General features: G+C 37.6%; 1 protein-coding gene across 1 annotated transcript; it reads right to left on the bottom strand.

Moving 5' to 3' along the window:
* Positions 1–22,122, bottom strand: Ccnb2 (cyclin B2). Its single transcript, XM_005316628.4, has 9 exons — positions 21,798–22,122; positions 19,298–19,426; positions 19,085–19,198; positions 12,426–12,596; positions 12,179–12,337; positions 9,362–9,598; positions 8,928–9,068; positions 1,311–1,421; positions 1–265 (listed from the first exon to the last, which is right to left on the bottom strand). The coding sequence occupies exons 1-9, from the start codon at positions 21,819–21,821 to the stop codon at positions 155–157; spliced, it is 1,197 nt and encodes a 398-aa protein (XP_005316685.1). The 5' UTR covers positions 21,822–22,122; the 3' UTR covers positions 1–154.
* Between the last annotated feature and the right edge of the window lie 144 nt (positions 22,123–22,266).

The raw sequence follows: 22,266 nt of genomic DNA on the forward strand, positions 1-22,266 counted from the left end.
TAGCTTAAGAAAAATCAATAGCTTTATTTTTCTTCAATATACGTTTAGAAAATTTGTGTGAGAAGAGGTTTCTTGAAATAGACCAGAGGACTATGTACAAAAATCAAGAGTTTCACACCAGTAACAAAAAGTGCATGGATGAAGGTGCAGCAGCCTAGGACCTCTCCATCAGAGGGGAGGCGAGGTCTTTGATGGTTTTGGAGTTCAGCTGAGGGATTGTGCTGATCTTCAGGAGTTTGCTGCTGGCATACTTATTCTTGATGGCCTGTAGAAGTCATTTGTGATTAAGCACATGTCAGGACCCCAACTTCAGACCTCATTCCTAGCTTAATTCACAAGCATTGAAGGGCTAGAACTGTAATCTCCAGATTGTCTGATGATGTCCAATCACTGAAGCCAGCCAGAGCTAACCACTTCTTTCCATCCCTGGTCACACAGGTGATGGGTCAAGGAAGAAGCTCTCTCTCATGAGCTAACACTGGGATGGGAGGTATGAGCTCTTTATTGTGTCATCACAACTGGGCAATAATGAGTGGTATCTAGTGCTTAGCAAATCCCAGATAATACCTTCAGGACTAACAACACTTTACACTTCCAAACCATGCTAAGTCATGCTGAAATTTTGGCAGAAAGCCAGAAAGCAAATCAGATTGTGAAGTCACTTGAGATTCTTCTATTGTACAAACACCTTGCAGTTTATCACCAGACTGCTGGTTTGCACTGATATTTGATGTCACACAGGCACAGGACAACCCCAAAACTCCTTCCATTCCTCCTCATAGGTGGGCTACACAGACATATACCAGGCCCCCAGGAGGCTTCCTCTAGGGGCTTCTTGCCCTCTTATTTCATCATGCCTACTCATCAAGTGCCTTTTAGTCACTGCTTCAAGAACCTGGAAACAAGGCCCTGAGCAATACTATCTGCTTACGTAAGACCTCCACATAGCCATTCAAGGTGGGCCCTTGCTTTCTCTTCCTGATCATAGGCCAACCATCCTTCCCTGCTTGCTGCCTCCCCTAGCCAAGATGCTTGTACAAGGATGGAGTAAAAATATAATACTGATCAACTGACTGACTATACCTGGGGCCTACCTAGACAAGAATAGCCTATCTATCTTGTTTCAAAGAAAGTCTTCATCTAGGGTTTATCACTGTTTCATCTCCTGCTATGCTAGAAAAAAATAAAGAATTTATGCTAAAATAAGATTCTCACATATGCCAATAATACATTTACATGAAAACATAAACACACACACACAAAATCCATAATCTGATGCTTTCCAGAACTTCAGAAACAAAAGTACTTACGATGAATTTAGTTAAGTTTTCATTTACTTTCACCACATTTTTGGCCATGTGCTGCATGACTTCCAGTACTTCATTCTCTGTGTATCCTGTGTAATACTGCTGTTTTAAGTTCTGAAACATAAGACAAACAAAAAGAATACATGACTGAGGGGCTAGATTAATTCTGTCCCTTAGGAGATCACATCTTACACATACTGACATCACCTATATAAAAGCTGTGAAAGAAAATTCTTACCTTTCAAAACATTCATGGACTAATAATCACTTCATGGTACCAGCAGAGCTAAAATAGCCACAAAATGCAGGATGATTCTGGCCCTGAGACAGGACTAAATCATGATATTGAGGGACTCCTAATTGAGTATGAAAGGCCTCAAATTATTATTATTAATTTTTTAAAAAAGAGATAATTTTTTTAATATTTACTTTTTTTAGTTTTCGGTGGACACAACATCTTTATTTTATTTTTATGTGATGCTGAGGATCGAACCCAGCACCCCATGCATGCCAGGCGAGCAAGCTACCTCTTGAGCCATATCCCCAGCCCCAAATTATTATTTTTTAAAGAGCTTGCACAGGGCTGGGGATGTGGCTCAAGTGGTAGCGCGCTCGCCTGGCATACGTGTGGCCCAGGTTCGATCCTCAGCACCACATACAAACAAAGGTGTTGTGTCTGCTGAAAACTAAAACTAAAAATAAATATTAAAATATTAAAAAAAAAAGAGCCTGCACAGGTTAAAAAAAAAAATGCAAAGTAAACTTTCAATCTTACTTCTATCCCCTTACTGAAAGAGAAAAATGAAAGTGAAAAATAAAACCAAACAGAAAAGTGGCCCCTTAATCAGCCGTAGTGATGCATGCCTGTAATCCCAGTGACTTGGGAGGCTTAGGTAGGAGGATCACAAGTTCAAGGCCAGCCTCAGCAACTTAGTGAGGCTATAAGCAATTTAGTGAGACCCTGTCTCAAATAAAAAAGGGCTGGGGATGTAGCTCAGTGGTTAAGTGTCCCTTGTTCAATCCCCTACTGCCCAAAAAAGTGTCCCCTTTACAGTGTTTAGCACATCTCAAATATCCTTCTATCAAAACCCTACCCAGCAGTAGATGCTCTGTGCTTGAGAGTCCAGTCACACTGTTAGGCAGGGAAGAACTAAAACCACTAGGATTCTCTGCTGGGCCCAGTGTAGTTAAGCACTAGAGACAGAACTCAGAGAAGCCAACACATAGCCTACCCAAGAAGAAAATTCAAGCAAAAGGATGACTGTTTGTTGATTGATAATAAGACTACCACATGTGAAGATGTACAAACTTTTTAATTTCAAATTCTGTTGTACAAATCTACATGCTTACCTAATTCCTTTCATATGCAGAGTATAACTGGCAAAATCAACCAAATAGTTTTGAGTGGGAAAAAAATGAGCAAGCGTAAACATGAAAATAATGCACAACTATTGGTATTTTGGATGAGCCATTTGAAAGTGAGTTGTAGACATCGTGACATGTCATTTCAAAATGTTTCAGAAGCATCCCTTAAAAGAACATTTTTCTTACCTATCCAAAACAGCATTCTCACATAAAAACATTATCAACAATTCCATAACATCATCTAATTAATTTCTCCAAATACCTTTGGAGATATCTTTTGTGGATTCTTTTTAGATCCAGAGTCCTATCAAGGAACATGCAGTACACTGGACTGTTGGATCTTTAGTCTTTTTAAATTTAAAAGAACCCTTACTTTCTTGGCTTGAAATAACTTTTTTTAAGTATCCAGGCAAGTTTTAGAATGTCTCACATTCTGGATTTGTCTGAGTGTTTCCTCATAACTGAATTCATGTCAAACCTCTTGGACATGAACACTAAATATATGAGAGTGCGTACCTCTTGCTGCACTAGAAAAGCTAGTCCCAAAAAATGGTTAATGACAAACTTATTCACTAATATAAGGTATAACCACCAGACCCTCTATCAGAAAGGTTCATCTTTTTTCTTCAAAATAGAAGTATCTATGAGATGATTTTTTTGAGACCATGTAAATCATGTTCTCTATAATTAGTTTATCTAATGCTTTATGTACCCACTGATAATCCTTGCTTAAATCAATATTCCATTGGGGGTTAAAATATAGAGAAGTTTAAGCTGGGTGCAGTGGTATGTACCTGTAATCCTGGCTACTCAGGAGTCTAAGGCAGAAACCTTAGCCCAAGAGTTCAAGACATAGCGAGACCATCTCTCTCTCTCTCCACCTTGTCTTTTAAAAAACAAAACCTGTTAGCCATGGTGGTACAGGCTTGTAATCCCTGCTACTCGGGAGGCTAAGGCAGGGATCACAAGTTCAAGGCTTGCCTTGACAACTTAGTGAGAGATCCTATCTCAAAAAAATAAAGTGCTGTGGATGCAGCGCAGTGGTAGAGCACTTGCATTCCATATGCAAGGACCTGGAATCCCCAGAACTATAAGCATATAAATGAATGAATATTAAATGAAAAACCATTTAATATTCATTCATTAAACAAAAGCACACATAGCAGATTTCTAAGTCTAGCATTCTTCCTACTTTAATTCACTACTCTCCTGATCTTAAAAAAAAAAAAAAAAAAAAACACTAGGGATGTAGGTCAGTGGTAGAGCACTTGTATAGCACTTGTAAGGCTCTGGGTTCAATCCCCACTACCAAAAAATAGATAAATAAAAGAAAGCTTCCTTTTTACTTTACCTGTTGTAATATTATGGACTCAGATTTTAGTTGTTTTGTTTACCTGCTTGTTTTTTTTTTTTTTTTGCAGTACTGGAGATTAAAACTAGTACCTCACACATACTAGGCAAGTGCTCTATCACTGAACTACATTCCCTAGCCCTCAATATTTTTTTTTTAAGGAAATTTTAGCAATTTATTATATGAACAGGCTTTGGGTTACATTTTGCTTTCGATACCAACGAATTTGGTACTAGTAACAATGGAAATGGAATTTATTACATTTATTCCAATAAGATTCTGGAAGAAGCTGCTCAAATCAATTAACTTTCCTTCTATTTTGGAAGGAAGAGAAGGATACAACAAACCAATATTTGAATGTTTGAATATATAACAGTTGGTTTAAAATTTGTACACTAAGTACATCAAAATATCAAATGAAATTTTGGTACTTTGTACCACATAATACATATTATCTGTGTATCTATCCGTCCTGTAGTTGTAATATATCCATCCATGATGCCTACTATGATTTTTGAAGTTTTGTAGGTTGAATATATTGTTGGTGAAGATGTAATGACAGTGATTCCATTTAAAATCATTCATAGCAAAACAGGAAGACTAATTGCCAAAATATTTCCTGGATCTGTTCTGGCTTTAGTGGTTCTCTGGATTTTGAAGGCTTATGAGGAGTGAATTCTCATAGCTTATCACAGGGTACTAGAATTTTCTGTGTTATGATTATTACTATTTTTTTTTAATATCATCCGCTTTGGCTTCTATTCCAGATCTTCATCAGTCTTCTCAACGTTCAACTCTCCACGTTCTCGGTAGGGTATCTAGTGTCTTACTTCACTGGGAAATCTGTAGTTATCTGTCAATTGTCAGCCCTATCCCGCATGTACTGATATACAGGCACTCCCGACCCACTCTCCTCATGCTTACAGGATGATGTATTCTTCTTCTTGCTAAAAAAAAAAAAATCAAACATTTTCCTGAAGCCTTTGGTTTTGTTCCTTCCCTCCCCATCTCCATTGCCAGAAGGCTGCTTTATCAGTCATTCCCACTCTGTGTCTTCCACCTTGATCTTTCTATTGGCTCTAATCCTACGAATATAAACCCCAAAACTCTCCCATCATTAAAAACCTAACAAACCAACAAAAAGATAACACTTGTGGCAAAACAAAACAAAACAAAAAACCTCAACAACAAAAAGCAAACCAAAAACTCCCCCCAAAACCAGACACAGCAAACAAATAAACAAACAAAAAAATCACTTTTCTGACCCCAAGTTCTCCTTCCTCTTTGATTCTACCTCTGTCCTTCCTTTTTTTGGTCCATGAGTTACTCTATTTTTCCACCTCGAATGACTAAAATCTAGTTTCCTACCCCACCCTTTACTGATGCATTTTTTTTTATTGTTGGTTGTTCAAAACATTACATAGTTCTTGATATATCATATTTCACACTTTGATTCAAGTGGGTTATGAACTCCCATTTTTACCCCGTATACAGATTGCAGAATCACATCAGTTACACTTCTATTGATTTACATATTGCCATACTAGTGTCTATTGTATTCTGCTGCCTTTCCTATCCTCTACTATCCCCCCTCCCCTCCCCTCCCCTCTTCTCTCTCTACCCCCTCTACTGTACTTCATTTCTCCCCCTTGTATTATTTTCCCCTTTCCTCTCACTTCCTCTTATATGTAATTTTGTATAACCCTGAGGGTCTCCTTCCATATCCATGCAATTTCCCTTCTCTCTCCCTTTCCCTCCCACCTCTCATCCCTGTTTAATGTTAATCTTCTTCTCATGCTCTTCGTCCCTACTCTGTTCTTTAGTTACTCTCCTTATATCAAAGAAGACATTTGGCATTTGTTTTTTTAGGGATTGGCTGGCTTCACTTAGCATAATCTGCTCTAATGCTATCCATTTCCCTCCAAATTCTATGATTTTGTCATTTTTTAATGCAGAGTAATACTCCATTGTGTATAAATGCCATTTTTTATCCATTCGTCTATTGAAGGGCATCTAGGTTGGTTCCACAGTCTTGCTATTGTGAATTGTGCTGCTATGAACATCGATGTAGCAGTGTCCCTGTAGCATGCTCTTTTTAGGTCTTTAGGGAATAGACCGAGAAGGGGAATAGCTCAAAAATAGATCATATATTATGTCACAGGGCAACTCTTAGACAATATAAAGGAGTAGAGATAATACCATGCATCTTATCTGATCATAATGGAATGAAACTGAAAATCAACCATAAAAGAAGGAAGGAAAAATCATGCATCACTTGGAGAATGAACAATAGGTTATAGAAGACATCAAGGAGGAAATTAAAAAATTCTTAGAGATAAATGAAAACATAGACACAACATATCGGAATCTATGGGACACATTGAAAGCAGTTCTAAGACGAAAATTCATTGCTTGGAGTTCATTCCTTAAAAAAAGAAAAAAACCAACAAATAAATGATCTCATACTTCATCTCAAAATCCTAGAAAAAGAGCAAAACAACAGCAAAAGAAGTAGAAGGCAAGAAATAATTAAAATCAGAGCTGAAATTAATGAAATCGAAACAAAAGAAACAATTGAAAAAATTGACAAAACTAAAAGTTGGTTCTTTGAAAAAATAAATAAAATCCACAGACCCTTAGCCATGCTAACGAAGAGAAGAAGAGAGAGAACTCAAATTACTAGCATACAGGATGAAAAAGGCAATATCACAACAGACACTTCAGAAATACAGAAGATAATCAGAAATTATTTTGAATCCTTATACTCCAATAAAATCGAGATAGTAAAGGCATCGATAAATTTCTTAAATCATATGATCTGCCCAGATTGAGTCAGGAGGATATAGACAACCTAAACAGACCAATATCAATTGAGGAAATAGAAGAAACCATCAAAAGACTACCAACTAAGAAAAGCCCAGGACCGGATGGATATACAGCAGAGTTTTACAAAACCTTTAAAGAAGAACTAATACCAATACTTTTCAAGCTATTTCAGGAAATAGAAAAAGAGGGAGAACTTCCAAATTCATTCTACGAGACCAACATCACCCTGATTCCTAAACCAGACAAAGACACTTCAAAGAAAGAAAACTACAGACCAATATCTCTAATGAACCTAGATGCAAAAATCCTCAATAAAATTCTGGTAAATCAGATTCAAAAACATATCAAAAAAATTGTGCACCATGATCAAGTAGGATTTTTTTTTTTTGATGTTCAAATTTAGTCAATTAGAGCCTTTTAAGCCAGTTTTTCTGTCCTTTTGATGTCACCTCAATGGTCTTTAAGAACTTGCTTGCTCTCTTGGCACAAACTAGGCTGTGTCTTCTTGTGACACAGTCCTGAACTCAGCTATTGCCAACTTCTTGTGGGTAATAGTATTTAGTATCTGAAATGTGGGTACCAGATATACTCATTGTACTGAGTTGTCAGTTTCCTTTTTTTAATAAATTTACCATATTTCCAGATTTAACATTACACTGTTTTTATTTTTAGTTTATTATTTTTAAATTTTTATTTATTTATTTATTTTTGGTACCAGGGATTGAACTCAGGGGCACCTGACCATTCAGCAATATCCCCAGTCCTACTTTGTATTTTATTTAGAGTCCGGTCTCACTGAGTTGCTCAGCACCTTTTGCTGAGGCTGACTTTGAACTCGTGATCCTCCTGCCTTAGCCTCTTTAGCTGCTGGGATTACAGGAGTGCGCCCCCAAGCCCGGCAGGAGATAAAATATTTTTAACAATTAAAAGCAAAAGTAAAAGAGGGTGGGCAGAGTGGGACACGCCTGTAATCCCAGTGGCTCAGGAGGCTGAGGCAGGAGAACTACAAGTTCAAAGACAGCCTCAGCAAAAATGAGGTGCTGAGCAACTCAGTAAGACCCTATCTCTAAATAAAATATAAAGTAGGGCTGGGGAAGTGGCTCAGTGATCGAGTGCCCCTGAGTTCAATCCCTGACACCCCCAAAAGAAAAAAGTCAAAATTTAAATTGTACTACACCAAAGTCAATAAATAGTTACAACCAAAAGCCCTCCTACTCTCAATCTTCTATCCTGTTCTCCTGGAACCCCATAGTATCTTTCTTTCTTGGTTTCTGGTTGATTCCTCTGAATCTTTTTTAAAATTAGCAAATATACAAATACTCAGGTATACACATTCTTTCTTGTGTAAAATGTGAACTGCTACCTGTAACAGTAGCAAAATAGCTCCAACATGCTGCTCTAGCAACTTTACCTGTATCCAGATAGACCTCAATGGTCAAGACTTGGACCACATCCGATACATCTAGACAAAAGGCCTTATGGAACAGGAGGGGATGGCAGCCTTAGAAGGAGCTGGTTTCCATCTCCCACTCCTTATCTCCCCTGGGAAACTGTTATGAGATATTCCTCATCACATCCTATGTTCTGATGATGCTTTCTGCTCTGCTACTATAAAATTGCTGAGTGGTAGTCTAAAATTGGTGCCTCCATGAGAGTATCCCTCAACTCACACTGCAGTCATTGGCTCCTTTTCTTTCCTTGTCATCCTGTTTTGTTGTGAGAGAAGGACTGGGGAGCTGGCATCTTTGTCTACTCATCTGAATCCAAAAGTGGCTAATTCTGTCTTCACAAGCTGAGCTGGTAGGCCTGGCCCTTGCTTAGTCTGGTGTGCCTGACAACTTGCCAAAACACTCAAGAAATCTTACATAGCAGTCCTGTGGCCTTCCTCAACGTTACAACTCTGATACATTTGTATATCATGGCATAATCAGCAGTCTCTGAATTGTTCCATGCAGCTTTCTTTTAGGCCTTTGGACTTTCGACAAATGCCTCAATGATAGAATTGTGAAAATGCTATGGTGTTTCATATCATGAAGTCCTAAAATAAAGACTAATTTCTTCCTGAATCTACCACTTACCCATTTTCCTTGGCCAAGAACCTTCTGAGACAAGCAGGAAGCAGCTGCAGCTACCTTAGAAGGGTGATAATGCACCATGTCATAATCAATGAGAGTCAGCTCCATCAAATATTTGGCTAATGTGTGCTGTTCAACATCAACCTATGAAAGAATAGCCAGGGTCAGGAAGAATTACAGTTATTACTATCTTGCAAAATTCTGGGTGAAGGCCTAGAAATTCAAATTTACTTATCTCACATCTTTCTCAAGACTCACTCTATTCCACAATGTTACAAATACAGAACCTAAAGACTTTTCTCAGAAGAATTAACATAATAAGCATAAAGACTTATCTAAAGGAAGTTTCCTATATATTCATAACATTCCCTTAATTAGATCAATGTTTCTAGATAAGACAAAAAAAAATCATCTCCTATAAAGTTGGAGGCACTTACTTCCCCAGCTTTTGATGCTCGCCTTAAAAAGTGAAGTGGCAAGGGTCGACCCAACTCAAACTTCAGTTCTTTCAAAATTAGAGTTTCCATTTCTCGGATCTGAGAACTGGTATAAGCATTGTCTGTGATGTAGACGAAGTCTTCTATATTTGGAGAAAACATCTCCTCATACTTGGAAGCCAAGAGCAGAGCTGTAATCCCAACCAACTGAAGTTTCTTACGGGAGACTGGCTGAACCTAATTGAAAACAAGTGTCAGAAGTCACATTAACAAGAGGAACTCTGGGTGGGAGAAGGTGAAAAGAAACCAAGTCCTGGAGAAGTAAGCACCTGTTGTTTCTGCTCATGGCCCTCTTGAGGACACAGGAGACCTGTATGTTAGTAGGAACCACCAGTGAGCTTGGTCAATCTGTTCTTGAGTACTGACTATGTGCCAAGCACAATGCTTAAAATTCTAACATAACATCTCATCCAATCCTCATGAAAATCCTAGAAAGTACTTGCTTTTATCCTCAATTACAATCACAAATAGATGACCTGAGAAGAGATTCAGATACTAGCTCAAGATCACTCAATTGCTGAAAAGGGGAAGAATCTAAGCCTGATGAATAAGGTGCTCATCACTCTTCCTCCCACACTGTCCTGACTTAAGTACTTGTCTGCAGCAGCCTTGACCTGGGCTCAGCATGGTCTAAATTGAGATATAAATTTAAAAAAAAAAAAAAAGGGAGAGAGAGGGAGGGAGAGAGGGAGGGAGAGGGAGGGAGAGGGAGGGAGAGAGAGGGAGAGAGAGAGAGAGAGAGAGAAAGAGAAAGAGAATTTAATGGGTGGCTCAAATATTTCCTTAATCCTCATCAAAACCATGCCCATTGTTTAGCTTAAAAAATATTCAACAATGTTTTAATTATGAAAAATCTCAATCTATAGTATAAGGTTTCCTTTAATTTCCCTTCTTCCTTCTTCTTCTTCTAACCGGGACTTTGCTTTAACTCTCATTATTCAAAATCTACCTAAAATACTACTGTGTTTTCTGGTCCAATAAGAATTTTATAGTGAGAATAACGGAAGCTATGTTTAGTTAGAATTTTGCAGTATTCTCAGGGCCATTATTATAAACATAATTATTACTACATTGTTTGGACAGAATTTATATTGGTCCTAAACCCATATCATGAATGCCGACTTTAAATAAACAAATCTTTATCATGGGGCTATTTGGTAGATAACACACTAGCAGTTAATATCTGGCACCTCGTCTCACCATTCAGTGTCTGTGCATTAAAAATTGATAGGTATTTTGAAAATCATCTTTGCTTCTCAGCTTATTTTTTATTTCCTCTTTATGTCTCACATTCTCAGTCTACTCCACACACACTTTTTTATTATTATTATTTTTTTTTTTTATTTTTTATTTTTTAGAATTTTAATATTTATTTTTTAGTTTTCGGCGGACACAACATCTTTGTTTGTATGTGGTGCTGAGGATCGAATCGGGGCCGCACGCATGCCAGGCGAGTGCGCTACCACTTGAGCCACATCCCCAGCCCATATTATTTTGTTTCTTAAATTCTGCTTTGTCCCTGTTATTTCTATGGTGATTCAATGCCACAGCTAACTGAAACTTTTAAGATTCTCTAGCCAAACGCCTCATGCCTCAGATGAGGAAACACTAAATAGCACCAAGCTTCGGAAATGGTGCATGAAGGTCTGGAAAACCAATATAGAGGACCAGTGATTTCAGATAAATTTCTACACCATCTGATGCTATATTCCCTTTGATAAATGACTGACTACTAAGGAATGGGCTAAGCATCCCTAATCTACAAAATATGAAAACCTGAAATGCTCCAAAATTTAAGACTTTTTGAGTGCTGGTATGACACAAGTACAACATTCCACACCTAACCTTCTGTGACAAGTTACAGTCAAAACACATATACACTAAAAAATACTGTATAAAACTACCTCAGGCTGAGCTCAGGTTGTGGCTCTGTGGTAGAGCACTCACCTAGCACATGCAAGGCCCTGGCTTCTAACCTCAACAACACATAAAAATAAATCAATAAAATAAGGTATTGTGTCCAACTACAACTAATTATGTATGTATGTGTATATATATGCGTGTATGCATGTATGTGTGTGTGTGTGTATATATATATCTCCATCCTCAGGCTATGTGTAAAAGGTATACATGAAACAAACAACTTTGGGTTTAGATTTGGGCCCCACTTCTAAGATATTTCTTATTTATTTGCTTATGGTACTGGGGATTGAACCCATGGGCACTTTGCCACTAAGCTACATCCCAGTCCTTTTTTATTTTGACACAGGATCTTGCTAAATTGCTAAACTTGGCCTAGAACTTGAGCTTCTTCTGCCTCAGCCTCCCAAACTGCTGGAATTACAGGTGTATACCACCGTACCCAGCCCATTTCCAAATTATTTTAGTGTGCATGTGCAAATATGTAAAAAAAAAAAAAAAAAAAAAAGTGTGTGTCTGTATAAAGTTTCTCAAACACTTAGAATAAGGAAGACTCAACCTGTATGCTATGGAGTCCTAAAAAGAACTCAGGCACAACTAATAAAATTGCCCAGAGCTAAAAAGATAAAAAAAAAAATTGCCCAGAGCTGGTTGGCATCACCAAAGATTTGATATATTTGGACTACTTTCCATTTTAGCACTTGAAGTTTTTTTGGCTTCCCTATTAATTTGACTTTTGGCCTTTTCTTCAGAGGAACCCCAACTTAGCTTTCTATCCCAGAAGCTTAAATACACTGTTCAATAAGTCTTGGGCACTAGTCCCTGAAATAGACTGACCTGTAAAAATCGATCCATGACAGCAATGCACATGTACAGAGTTTCCTGCAGAAGCCTAAACTTGGAGTGGACTTGAACCAGCCAGTCCACCAGGATGGCACGCATACGTCCATTTATATCTCTTCCATCCAAGAAATGTGGGTTTATGGATTGCAAAACCTGTTGGTGAAATTTAAAAGTTTAAAAAGTTGACTTCATTTATAAATTCTACATTGCTTATAGAACCCAAACACAAAGGCCTACCCACCTCAAGCTGTCTTAGATACTGGTAGATATCTTTAACATAGTCACTGCAGAGCTGAGGGTTCTCCCAATCCTCATTATCAATGTCCTCAATTTTGCAGAGCAAGGCATCAGAAAAAGCTTGGCAGAGGTTCTCTTCCTTCATGGAGACATCCTCAGGTGTGGGAGAAGGACCCTACAACAACAAATTTAAAAGCATATTATTGTAGCTCAGTAGTAGAGCACACAAGTGAGGCACTGGGTTTGATCTTAAGCACCACTTAAGAAAACAAATAAAATAAAGGTATTGTGTCTACAATTAAAAAAAAGTGTTTAAAGCACATTACTGTTTTTCTGTTTTTTTCTTATAGAATATATAATCTACTATATTATACCTATAAGTTATGTATAATATTTTCTATCTCTGCTAGAATGTAAACTCTATATGCTTACATTTATTTAGTTAGCTTTGTCCACTGAAGTATCTCAAATACCTATTTTAGCACTCATACATAGTAGGTACTCAATAAATAAAAGAAACTTGACCTCCTAGGGTCAGAGATTACTGGTGCTGATCATTCACTTTAGCAGTATCCTCTTCCACAAGCATGTTTTCTTCAACTAATTTGTTCTAAACTGAGAAACTGGCAAATAAAAAGCAGAAAAGCATGCCTATGAATAAAACAGAAAATAGAATAGGAAAAGTAAGCAAAGATTGAGCAAGTAAATGGACCAGTATTTTATTTTCTTATGCTGACTGGGTGATTGTTATAAAAATTACACAAATTAAAAATTTATAAAGTCAAAACAAGTATTTAGCAATGAAGTATAAAGAAACCATTACTTTTAAAAAGAATAAGAGGTACTTGCAAAATAAAGCCTAGCAGAATTTTTAGTCTACAAAAGAGTATATTTTAAAGTAAAAAAAATATAAAAGAAGGAACCCATATAATAAAACAGATAAGCAATTTTAATTTACATTGAAATTCAATCATAATTTCTAGTCTTAGAGGAGGATCCAATAATGGAAAAAACAGTTCAAACCATGCCCTTCCCTCTTAAATCAAAGATCTTAAACTGGGAAGGGTCAAGTGAACAGAGAAGGCAGGAATGCATGCCATTTATTCAAGCATTTGCAATCCTCAAGGATCTGGAATGAATGAGGGCTGCATGAAGAACCAGGGAGTGTAAGATCTGGAGGAAAATAGCTAGGCAAAAAAAAAAGCAATTACAAAGTGCCAGAGGAAACAAAGAAAATAAAGGTGGAACTGGGAACTGATTTGGGAAGTGGGAGAAAAGCATGTAAGGTGTGAGAAGATGAGCTGGAAAGGAAAAAAAAACCTTGCCAAGGAGCTTAGCTTTTATCCAAAGGAAAAGTGAGACCATGGAAAGGTCAACAGTGACTGGAAAAATATGTGTCTTTTAATAAATACACATAGTTCCAGTTTCAGGTTAGCTCTTCCAAGTCTGAGCATTATTACACTTTTCCCATGAAGGCAGCCAGTAGTGGGAGATCTGGATGAAGGAGTCAGAGGTTAGCATCATAAGCTTCATGTGCTGTCTTAACAGCTTAGCACATTTATCTGTTTCCTACTTAGAAGCCTGAGTTTAACCAGGTCGAAACACTACCAGGATAAGGCAAGATACTTGCTCTGGCTCTTAATTTAAAATTGCTTGAAAGGAAGCCAATATAATTTAATTCTTCTAAGAATTTACATGTCTGTATAGGTCATCTGAGTCTGATAGATTGACTGTGCAATCCTCTATCCAGTGTGTCTGCATGCAAATAATCAAAACTGAATCACTTAATTCACTATATCAAGACTTTTAAATAAGCCACACATGGAAAGACAAGTACCACATGATCTCACTCACATGTGAGATCTAAAAATGCTGATCTCATAAGAGTTAAGATTAGAATGATGGTCAGAGGTTGGGGGAGAGAAGGATGAGGACAGCTTGGTCAATGAATTAGAGAGAAGTGAGAAGTTCTGGTGTGCTACTCTACACAGTGGAATGACAATCGATAATGATACTGCATTATACCTTTAAATACACTACAAGAAAGAATTTTTAATGTTTTACCATAAATACATGATAAAACATTTAAGGAAATTAATCTGATTTGAATATTATACAATGTATACAGGTTTTTAAATGATATATAGGTCCCAACTAATAAGTACAATTTGTATGTATCAGCTAAAAAATAAAATTGTGAAAAAAGAAACTGTATGCACCATATAGTCATGCTACATCTTCCCTAAAAGTAGTTATCAGAAACCATAATGATGTAAAGTCTGGCTTAACTGGAAAAGCTCCTGTTGTCAGGATAAGAAGCTGGTAGAGGTAAGTGAGGGCCACTCAAGTTCCAGTACCAACATCAACTGAGATGGACCTGTTGACATGATTGGTTAATTTAACATGCAAATACACAAGTATATTCTTGTAAGTTTCGATTAAACAGTTCCTTTACTGAATTTATGATAATTCAATTAAGTGCACAGGGGAAAGACTGTAAGAACTATTGATTCTGGTCAGACAGTCCATGATTGGTAGCAACATAGGCACACACAATTGTAGAAAGGTAAAATCGGTAACTTGATTATTTTCAGAAATGCAATGGATTTGAAATTGGGGAATGGTAACAATGAACTCAACTTTTATTAAACATGTTCTATATACATCTGAATTGTTTTTGCTATTTTACAGCAGTTTCAAATGTAACTAAAAGAAAAAGCTGGGAATAGTGGTTCACACTTGTAATCCCAGCCACTAGGGAGACAAAGGCAGGAGGTCCACAAGTTTGAAGCCAGTCTTAGCAAATCAGAAAGACCCTGTGTACGGTAATAATAAAAAAGGGGGGAACAGAGGAGTAGTAGTTAAGTGATAGAGTGCCCTCAGTTCAATCCCTAGTACCACAAAAAATAAATATAAAAATCACTCTTTAAAAAAAAAAAAAGATGTGAATAGTTGTGCTTATCCCTTTCACATGTAGTTTTTTTGTGTTAGGGAAAATTAGGCCATAAAACATTCTTAAACTTGAAAAATGACTATAACTGACAGTGAATCATCTGAATTTCTAGCTGTTTACTCCCCAGTATATCTCCTAAACTTGGATCTAGCCTCTGTGATAGCATCTACCCTTTTACTTCTAGACCCCCCAACTTGACTGGAAGCTACATGGGAGCTAAGATGATGGTTTATACAACTTGTTTGTTTGCCCAGCGCCCAACAAACAAGGTACTGGTATTAGTCCTTCTCCTTCTTTTCATACTACTCAGTGTTTACCAAGGTCTCATCAATCAGCAAAACACAGTTTTCTCCAAAAATTACAGAAATAACTTCTGTTAATGATTGGAATTTTAGTCTCAGGGCCCTTTGTGATTCAGTTGTCTCACCTGCTACAAAGCAAGAAGTCTGCCTTCCAGGTTTGCAGAAAGGAAAAGATAGTAATCAGGTTACACTTTTGAGAACATCTGCTTTCAGGTTTATGTTATAAGCTTTTTAGGAAAGTTGCTAGAAACTCATGCTCAACTGGCATTTGCACAACTCCAAGGATTGGCTATAAAGGAATAGTGATGACTCTGCAAACAGAGGAGGTGAAAAAGTAAAAGCTATAGACAGGCAAGTAGAAGGACTCACTTGCCAGAAGGTGGGGAACTCCACATAAATTGTGGACTTAGTGGTCCTTTCACTGTTTCTAAGACAAATTATTTGAATTGGAAAGAACTGTTGTTCATTAATCCCTGATAACTTCTATTACCAGAACATTCAGGTATCTTTTAATCACAGAAGTGACTTTCATATGAAATAAGCTCTAGTCCATAAAGGTTTATCTAAAACACAGCATGCCCAATATTGTCAGGAAGTTTAAAATAAAGGAACCTTCCAGGCACTGTGGTACATGCTTATAATCCCAGTGGCTCCAGAGATTGAGACAGGAGTTCAAAGCCAGCCACAGCAACTCAGCAAGACCCCATTTCTAAATAAAATACAAAAAGGGCTGAGGATATGGCTCAATGGTTGAGCGCCCCTAGGTTCAATCCCTGGTACCAAAAAAAAAAAAAAAAAAAAGAAAGGATAAAGCAACCAGTCAAGGAGATATAGAATCAAGAGACCTCAGAGAAGATGGAGTTGTAAAAGTCACAGGAAGAAACAATTTTTCCTTTCTTTCTTCTTTCAAAAATAAAAATTTATTTATTCGGTACTAGGGATTGAACTCAGGGCCTTATGCATGCTAAGCACCAGCTCTACCTCTGAACCATACCCCAAGCCCTGGTATAGCTGTCCTTTTTTGTTGTTGTTGTCAAATATTATCTTTTTTGGTTTATTTATTTATATGCGGTGCTGAAAAATCGAACCCAGTGCCTCATACATGCTAGGCAAGCACTTTACCACTGAGTTACAACTTTGGTCCACAGTGGGCCTTTTATAATTCACCTTTCTTCTTCTCTGATTTGAATAATTATGTACCTATGTAACTATTTTAAGGCAATAGTTTAAGGAAAATAAAAATCTTAAGCCCAATACTTAAAAGGAACTCCCATAAATATTTCATATATAAATGCACACTTTAAAAAAGCAAGTCTGCTTTGTATTGTACATATTGTTATAATCTGATTTTCCCACTTGATGTTACAAGCATTTTGACATCTAAATGCTTTACTAAAACATGATATTTGTAATACTTCATTAAATACTTCATTTAACTGATTTCCTAATAGAGGATACTTCTCTATCAGGTAAGAGATATTTATTCATTACAGCACTACTTAAAATCCCTCTGGTCATTTTCTTGGGACATACTGTAAAAACAGACTTACTGGATATATAGAATAACCATCTGAAATATACTGCCAAATCATTCTTCTGCATTCAAAAAGTCACCCATGTGAAATGCTATCTCATATAAACAGCACTTTTTCCAACCATGGCCCCTAGATAAAAACCCAGAAACCTTCAAGGAAAGGCCTCCTAAAGGAAGGTCAATCTTGAATATTTGCTCTGAGCTCTAGTTCTCAATTTGAAGCCTTTATCTCCTGTCTAAAGGCTTCTTCTTTTTCCAACCATGGCCCCAGGTAGATGCTGGCAAGTCTGTCTCTCCTTCAGATACTGCAGGCACATTTCCAACTGCATTTCCAGGCAGATATCCCTCTGTTGAGGTTCTAATTCTTTTCAAAATAATTTATCTAAAGTATTCTTTCTCCATACTAAATGATATCCTTGAAGTCCTAACACATCTGACATTTCCTAGAACTTTCATAGATACCAGGATGCAGGCAGGTACTTAGAGGAAACCCAGACTAGTTCAAGATGCCTACCAACTTCTTGTTTGGACAACTGTTAATACCTCCCAACACTGCTTCCATCACTTCTCTCCTCCTCAAAACTTTTCAGAGACCTCACTACCTAATGAGATAAAATCTAAATTTTGATGATTTCAAACTCAATTTCAACCTTCTTCTGCTTCCTCAAACAACCTTCCTGACTCAATTTAAACCTGCAGATTGCTTGAACAAAATACATGACTACAGACCAATTTTCACTTTGGTGCCTTGATTTTTGTTGCTGCCTTGGTTCCCCAAAACATGCTGTTTACTATCAGCTTGTCTATATTCTTAAAAACCAACTAAGAGCCAAGAACAGGGACACATGCTTATAACCCCAGCTACACAGGAGGATGAGTAGGAGGATCACAAGTTGGAGGCCAACTTGGGTAACACTGCAAGGCTTCATCTTAGAAGGGGGGTAAAAATCAACACTAAAGCATGAAGTTACCTCTGACCACTTCATTGCTTAGTGTTCTCTCCCACCTTTAGGTGCTCCTTCTTAAAGACAATAAAAAGGGCTACCCCAGTCATTTGACATTCATTCAGGCATATATTTCCCAAAGTAATCTAGTATCACATATGCCCATTCTAGATAAATCTCCTGAAAATTAGAGGTCTCTTTAGCAATCTTAATACTATTCTATATGTACAGTAAGTGTTTAATATAGATATTTGTCAAATATATCCAATGTTTAATATTGAAAAATCCCAAACATACAATAATATGTATTTTTTGAACTGGAAACAGTGAAGTCGTTTTTGTTATACTTCAGCACCTATGATGGTGCCTATAAATGCATAAGTAATTCATAAATGAAAGTGTACATAAACTTGAATGTGGTGAAAGGAGAGCAGGTTGATGGATCCGTTAGCATTGTGGATGATTGAACTAATTAGTCATAGAGAATATAATTTATCAACATAGAATTTCAGTATTCCCTTGCTCTTACATGAATTTGGGTCTCAGAACTGTGGGCCTCCGATTGTGAGCCAGGTCCTCCTCCTTTTTTTTTCAATTGTAGATGGACACAATACCTTTATTTTATTTATTTATGTGGTGCTGAAGATCAAACCCAGTGCTCCACACATGTGAGGCAAGTGCTCTACCACTGAGCCACAATCCCACCCCTACAAGATCATTCTTTTAGTGAATTATTTTAATAAAATCCACCAAATTTCACTAAGACCACTAGATATATTTGGGTATTAAAGTAATAAACATTATTCAAGATCATAATATTAAATTGGGATACCAAGGCAGAGATCTACCTGTGAATGTTCTTCAAAAATTGCAGTCTAACTTAGACTAGACTACTCCACTAAGTGTGTTTGTAAATTCAGAACTTCCTACCTTTGGAGCCAACATTTCCATCTGTACTGGTTTCACAGAAGCAGTGGGTTTCAGTTGTTTGTTGACATTTGTTGCTTTGGTGGGCTGAACTGATACTTTGGTGTTTTGAGTTTTCTACAAGGAAAATACAGGATAGAGCAAGACAGTACATGTTGTCCCTCAGGTCTACACAAAATCAGCCTCTAATGCACATTTTTGCCTTATGGTTGTTACCTTCACTACTTGTGCTGCTCTGGTTGTAACTCTATTTCCAATTTCTTCTAAAACCCCACGCCTGATAGTCACATGACTCTTGGCTTTAGGATTAACTCCTGTGTCAATATTCTCCAAATCAGTGGACAACTAAAAAAAAGAAAAAAAAGAAGAAGTTAATCAGGCATTAAAATGATTGAAAATATTTAACTAATATCAGATATTCAATTTTAGAATTGCTCTGGGAAAGGTGAATATTCTGGGATCCATTTGCGAAAGGGAAAAGGTACATGTTAGGAAGCCTAAATATGCTATTTGAGATTAATAACATCACTCTAAATTAGGCACATCATTATACATCTTTTTTTTTTTTTTTTTGAAAAGAAAGTTTATTTAAGCTACATCAGTCCAGAGGGGCTAACAAAATCTCTGGACCCCAGGTCTGGAAATTCTTTTGAGATTTATACTCAGTGGGTGGTTACACAACAGGGTGGTTAACATAACAACAGTTACTTTTTGTTCCACATACATCTCATTTATAATAGAGATCCTTCACTAACCTCGCAAAAACTATTTTGAGTATTCAAGAGGGTTTGTAAGAGAACTTCAAAGCTTCACAAATAAAATTATTATTTCTCATGTAGCACCCATGTCACATGCTAGAGATCCCTGTAGATTAAAAACCTATATTTATTTAAAATTCTTCCTTTACAGAGATGAATAATAAGTGCATTCAAGATGAATTATTAAAAGCTGTAACATCAGTATTTAATAGTAGTTCTGGCTGTTTAAAATCCCAATGCTTAAATCCTAACCTTTAATTAGTATACCATTCTAGAAATAAGAAATATTCCTGTAGAAATGATCTCTTAGAAATACAGCTATGCTGGGCACAGTGGCACATGCCTATAACCCAGTGGCTCAGGAGGCTGAGGCAGGAGGATTGTGAGTTCGAAGACAGCCTCAGCAAAATCAAGGTGCTAAGCAACTCAGTGAAACCCTTTCTCTAAACAAAATATAAAATAGGTCTGGGGATGTAGCTCAGCAGTCCAGTGTCCCTGAATTTAATCCCCAGTATAAACAAAAGAAGAAGAAGAAATATAGCTTTCAAAAATATAGTGGTCATAAAGTAGATTTTCTCTTATATTAAGGATATTTAAAATGGAAATAGTTTCCTTGGGTATAACACTTTTAGCTCTCAAATTCTCAGCTTAGGGGCTGGGGTTATGGCTCAGCGGTAGAGTGCTCCCCTAGCATGTGCGAGGCCCCGGGTTCGATCCTCAGCACCACATAAAAATCAATAAATAAAATAAAGGTATAAAAAATTATTTTTAAAATTGGTAAAATTTAAAAAAATTATCAGCTTAACCAGCTTTATTCAGAACATACTTAGAAACAAAATTTGCTAGGAAAAGCAGTTCATACCACTTTTATTGTAAAAATCATAAATATTTCATGAGGAGGAAAAAAAAAAAAAACCCTGAGAGCTGGGAATCCTATAGGAGGTTTGAGTGGACCTACCAGGATAGACAGAAAGGCCAGGGAAAACTATAGCCCTTCTTGAGCAGAAAGAACCTGACTATAAGTTTATAGGATAAAGTAGACCCACCACACACACAAAAAAATTATTGGTTCAGTTTTTCCAGCATCGATTGGCAATTTAAAAAAGTGTTTTAAAATTTAATGCTCATGAATTGAAGCCCGGTAATGTGACTAAGTTTAAATTCATCTGGAAGGGAAAACTGGCAGCTTTTAACTAGAGCCTTGTAGCCAGGAGGATGGAACTCAGCTGTGTCAGGTCCCTCTAGTTTTCAGCAAAGCAAAAGTAAATCCAGGTACAATTCAAGCCCACAGGGGCAATATTAAACACTAATAATACTTTGATTTGTGCAAATATAAATAAATGATTTGGACTCTTTCAGTATGTAATACTGGTTCAAATTATATGCGAAATTTCTACACTTAAGAAATTATTAAGAGGACAAAACCGTACATCAGTGAAATGGGAAATTCATACAAAGCAAAAGGTGAAAACTCTGAAAAGCAGTCATGGCATAACCCTTGACCAACTATGGAATTTCTTCCAGTTCTCCCCACCCCCACCAAAGACTAGCCTTAGTTGGCAAAGCGTTTTGAGAAAAGGGGAAGGAAATCCCAAGAACTTGTATTTAGACATCTCTCTAACAACAAAGACCACTCGCCGAGTAACAGGCCCAATAATGGGGAGGTTCCCCTGACAGATGGCATCTCCCAGGAGCTTTCCTACACCTCTTCCACCCGGAGGAGGAAGCGGAAACCAGAAAGCTTAATTGAGACCGAGAGGCCCTCCAGAAAGAACCTGCTATATGGCCAGGAACGCCAGGGGTTCCGTGAGCCCCGGAGAAAGGAAATGCAGCCCCAGTTGGAATGAAAAAGCAAGAAACAGAAGAGGGAAGCAAGCGAGAGGCGGATGGAAGAGGAGGGATGGGGGCTACAAGTCACAAGCTGCAGTCCCTGTTGAGAGGTGACCGGGCACACTCACCGTCGGGCGTCGGAGCAGCGCCATGAGGGAAGAGAAAGACAAGTGTGCCAGCCCGGCCCAGGGAGGGACACGGACGGAAGCAGAATGGAGCTAGCGTCTGCGGCGCCGTTGGGCCTGCACTCCAGGCCCGCACCGCTGGAATCTTCGGCGAGGTCTCCTTGTTCTAGGATTCAAATACCGCACCTCTCGCGTCCCCATTGGGTGGCCTTACGCACCGCGCGCTCTTCTCATTGGTTAAACCAGGAGACGTTCCCGTACACTGATTGGATGAATTTTCCCAGCCTGTTTGGTTGTCGTAACAACTGGGAAGGGGGATGTGCGTGCTGGGTTGTGGACCTGTTTTAGCCTAGCCTTTAAAAAAAAAAAAAAAATTCTTTAGTACTATGCATTAAACTCAGGGGCACTTTCCAACTGAGCCACAACCCTACTATTTACTTATGGGTAGAATCTCACTAAAATGCTTAGGGCC

Source organism: Ictidomys tridecemlineatus, chromosome 5 (assembly GCF_052094955.1).
Source record: "Ictidomys tridecemlineatus isolate mIctTri1 chromosome 5, mIctTri1.hap1, whole genome shotgun sequence".
NCBI lineage: Eukaryota > Metazoa > Chordata > Mammalia > Rodentia > Sciuridae > Ictidomys > Ictidomys tridecemlineatus.

Coding starts and splice junctions, on each gene's coding strand:
- Ccnb2 (XM_005316628.4), bottom strand. CDS start 21,821: ATGGCGCTGCTCCGACGCCCGACG. Junction 19,427..21,797: donor CGCTGCTCCGACGCCCGACG/GTGAGTGTGCCC, acceptor TCTTTTTTTTAG/TTGTCCACTGATTTGGAGAA. Junction 19,199..19,297: donor GAGCAGCACAAGTAGTGAAG/GTAACAACCATA, acceptor TTTTCCTTGTAG/AAAACTCAAAACACCAAAGT.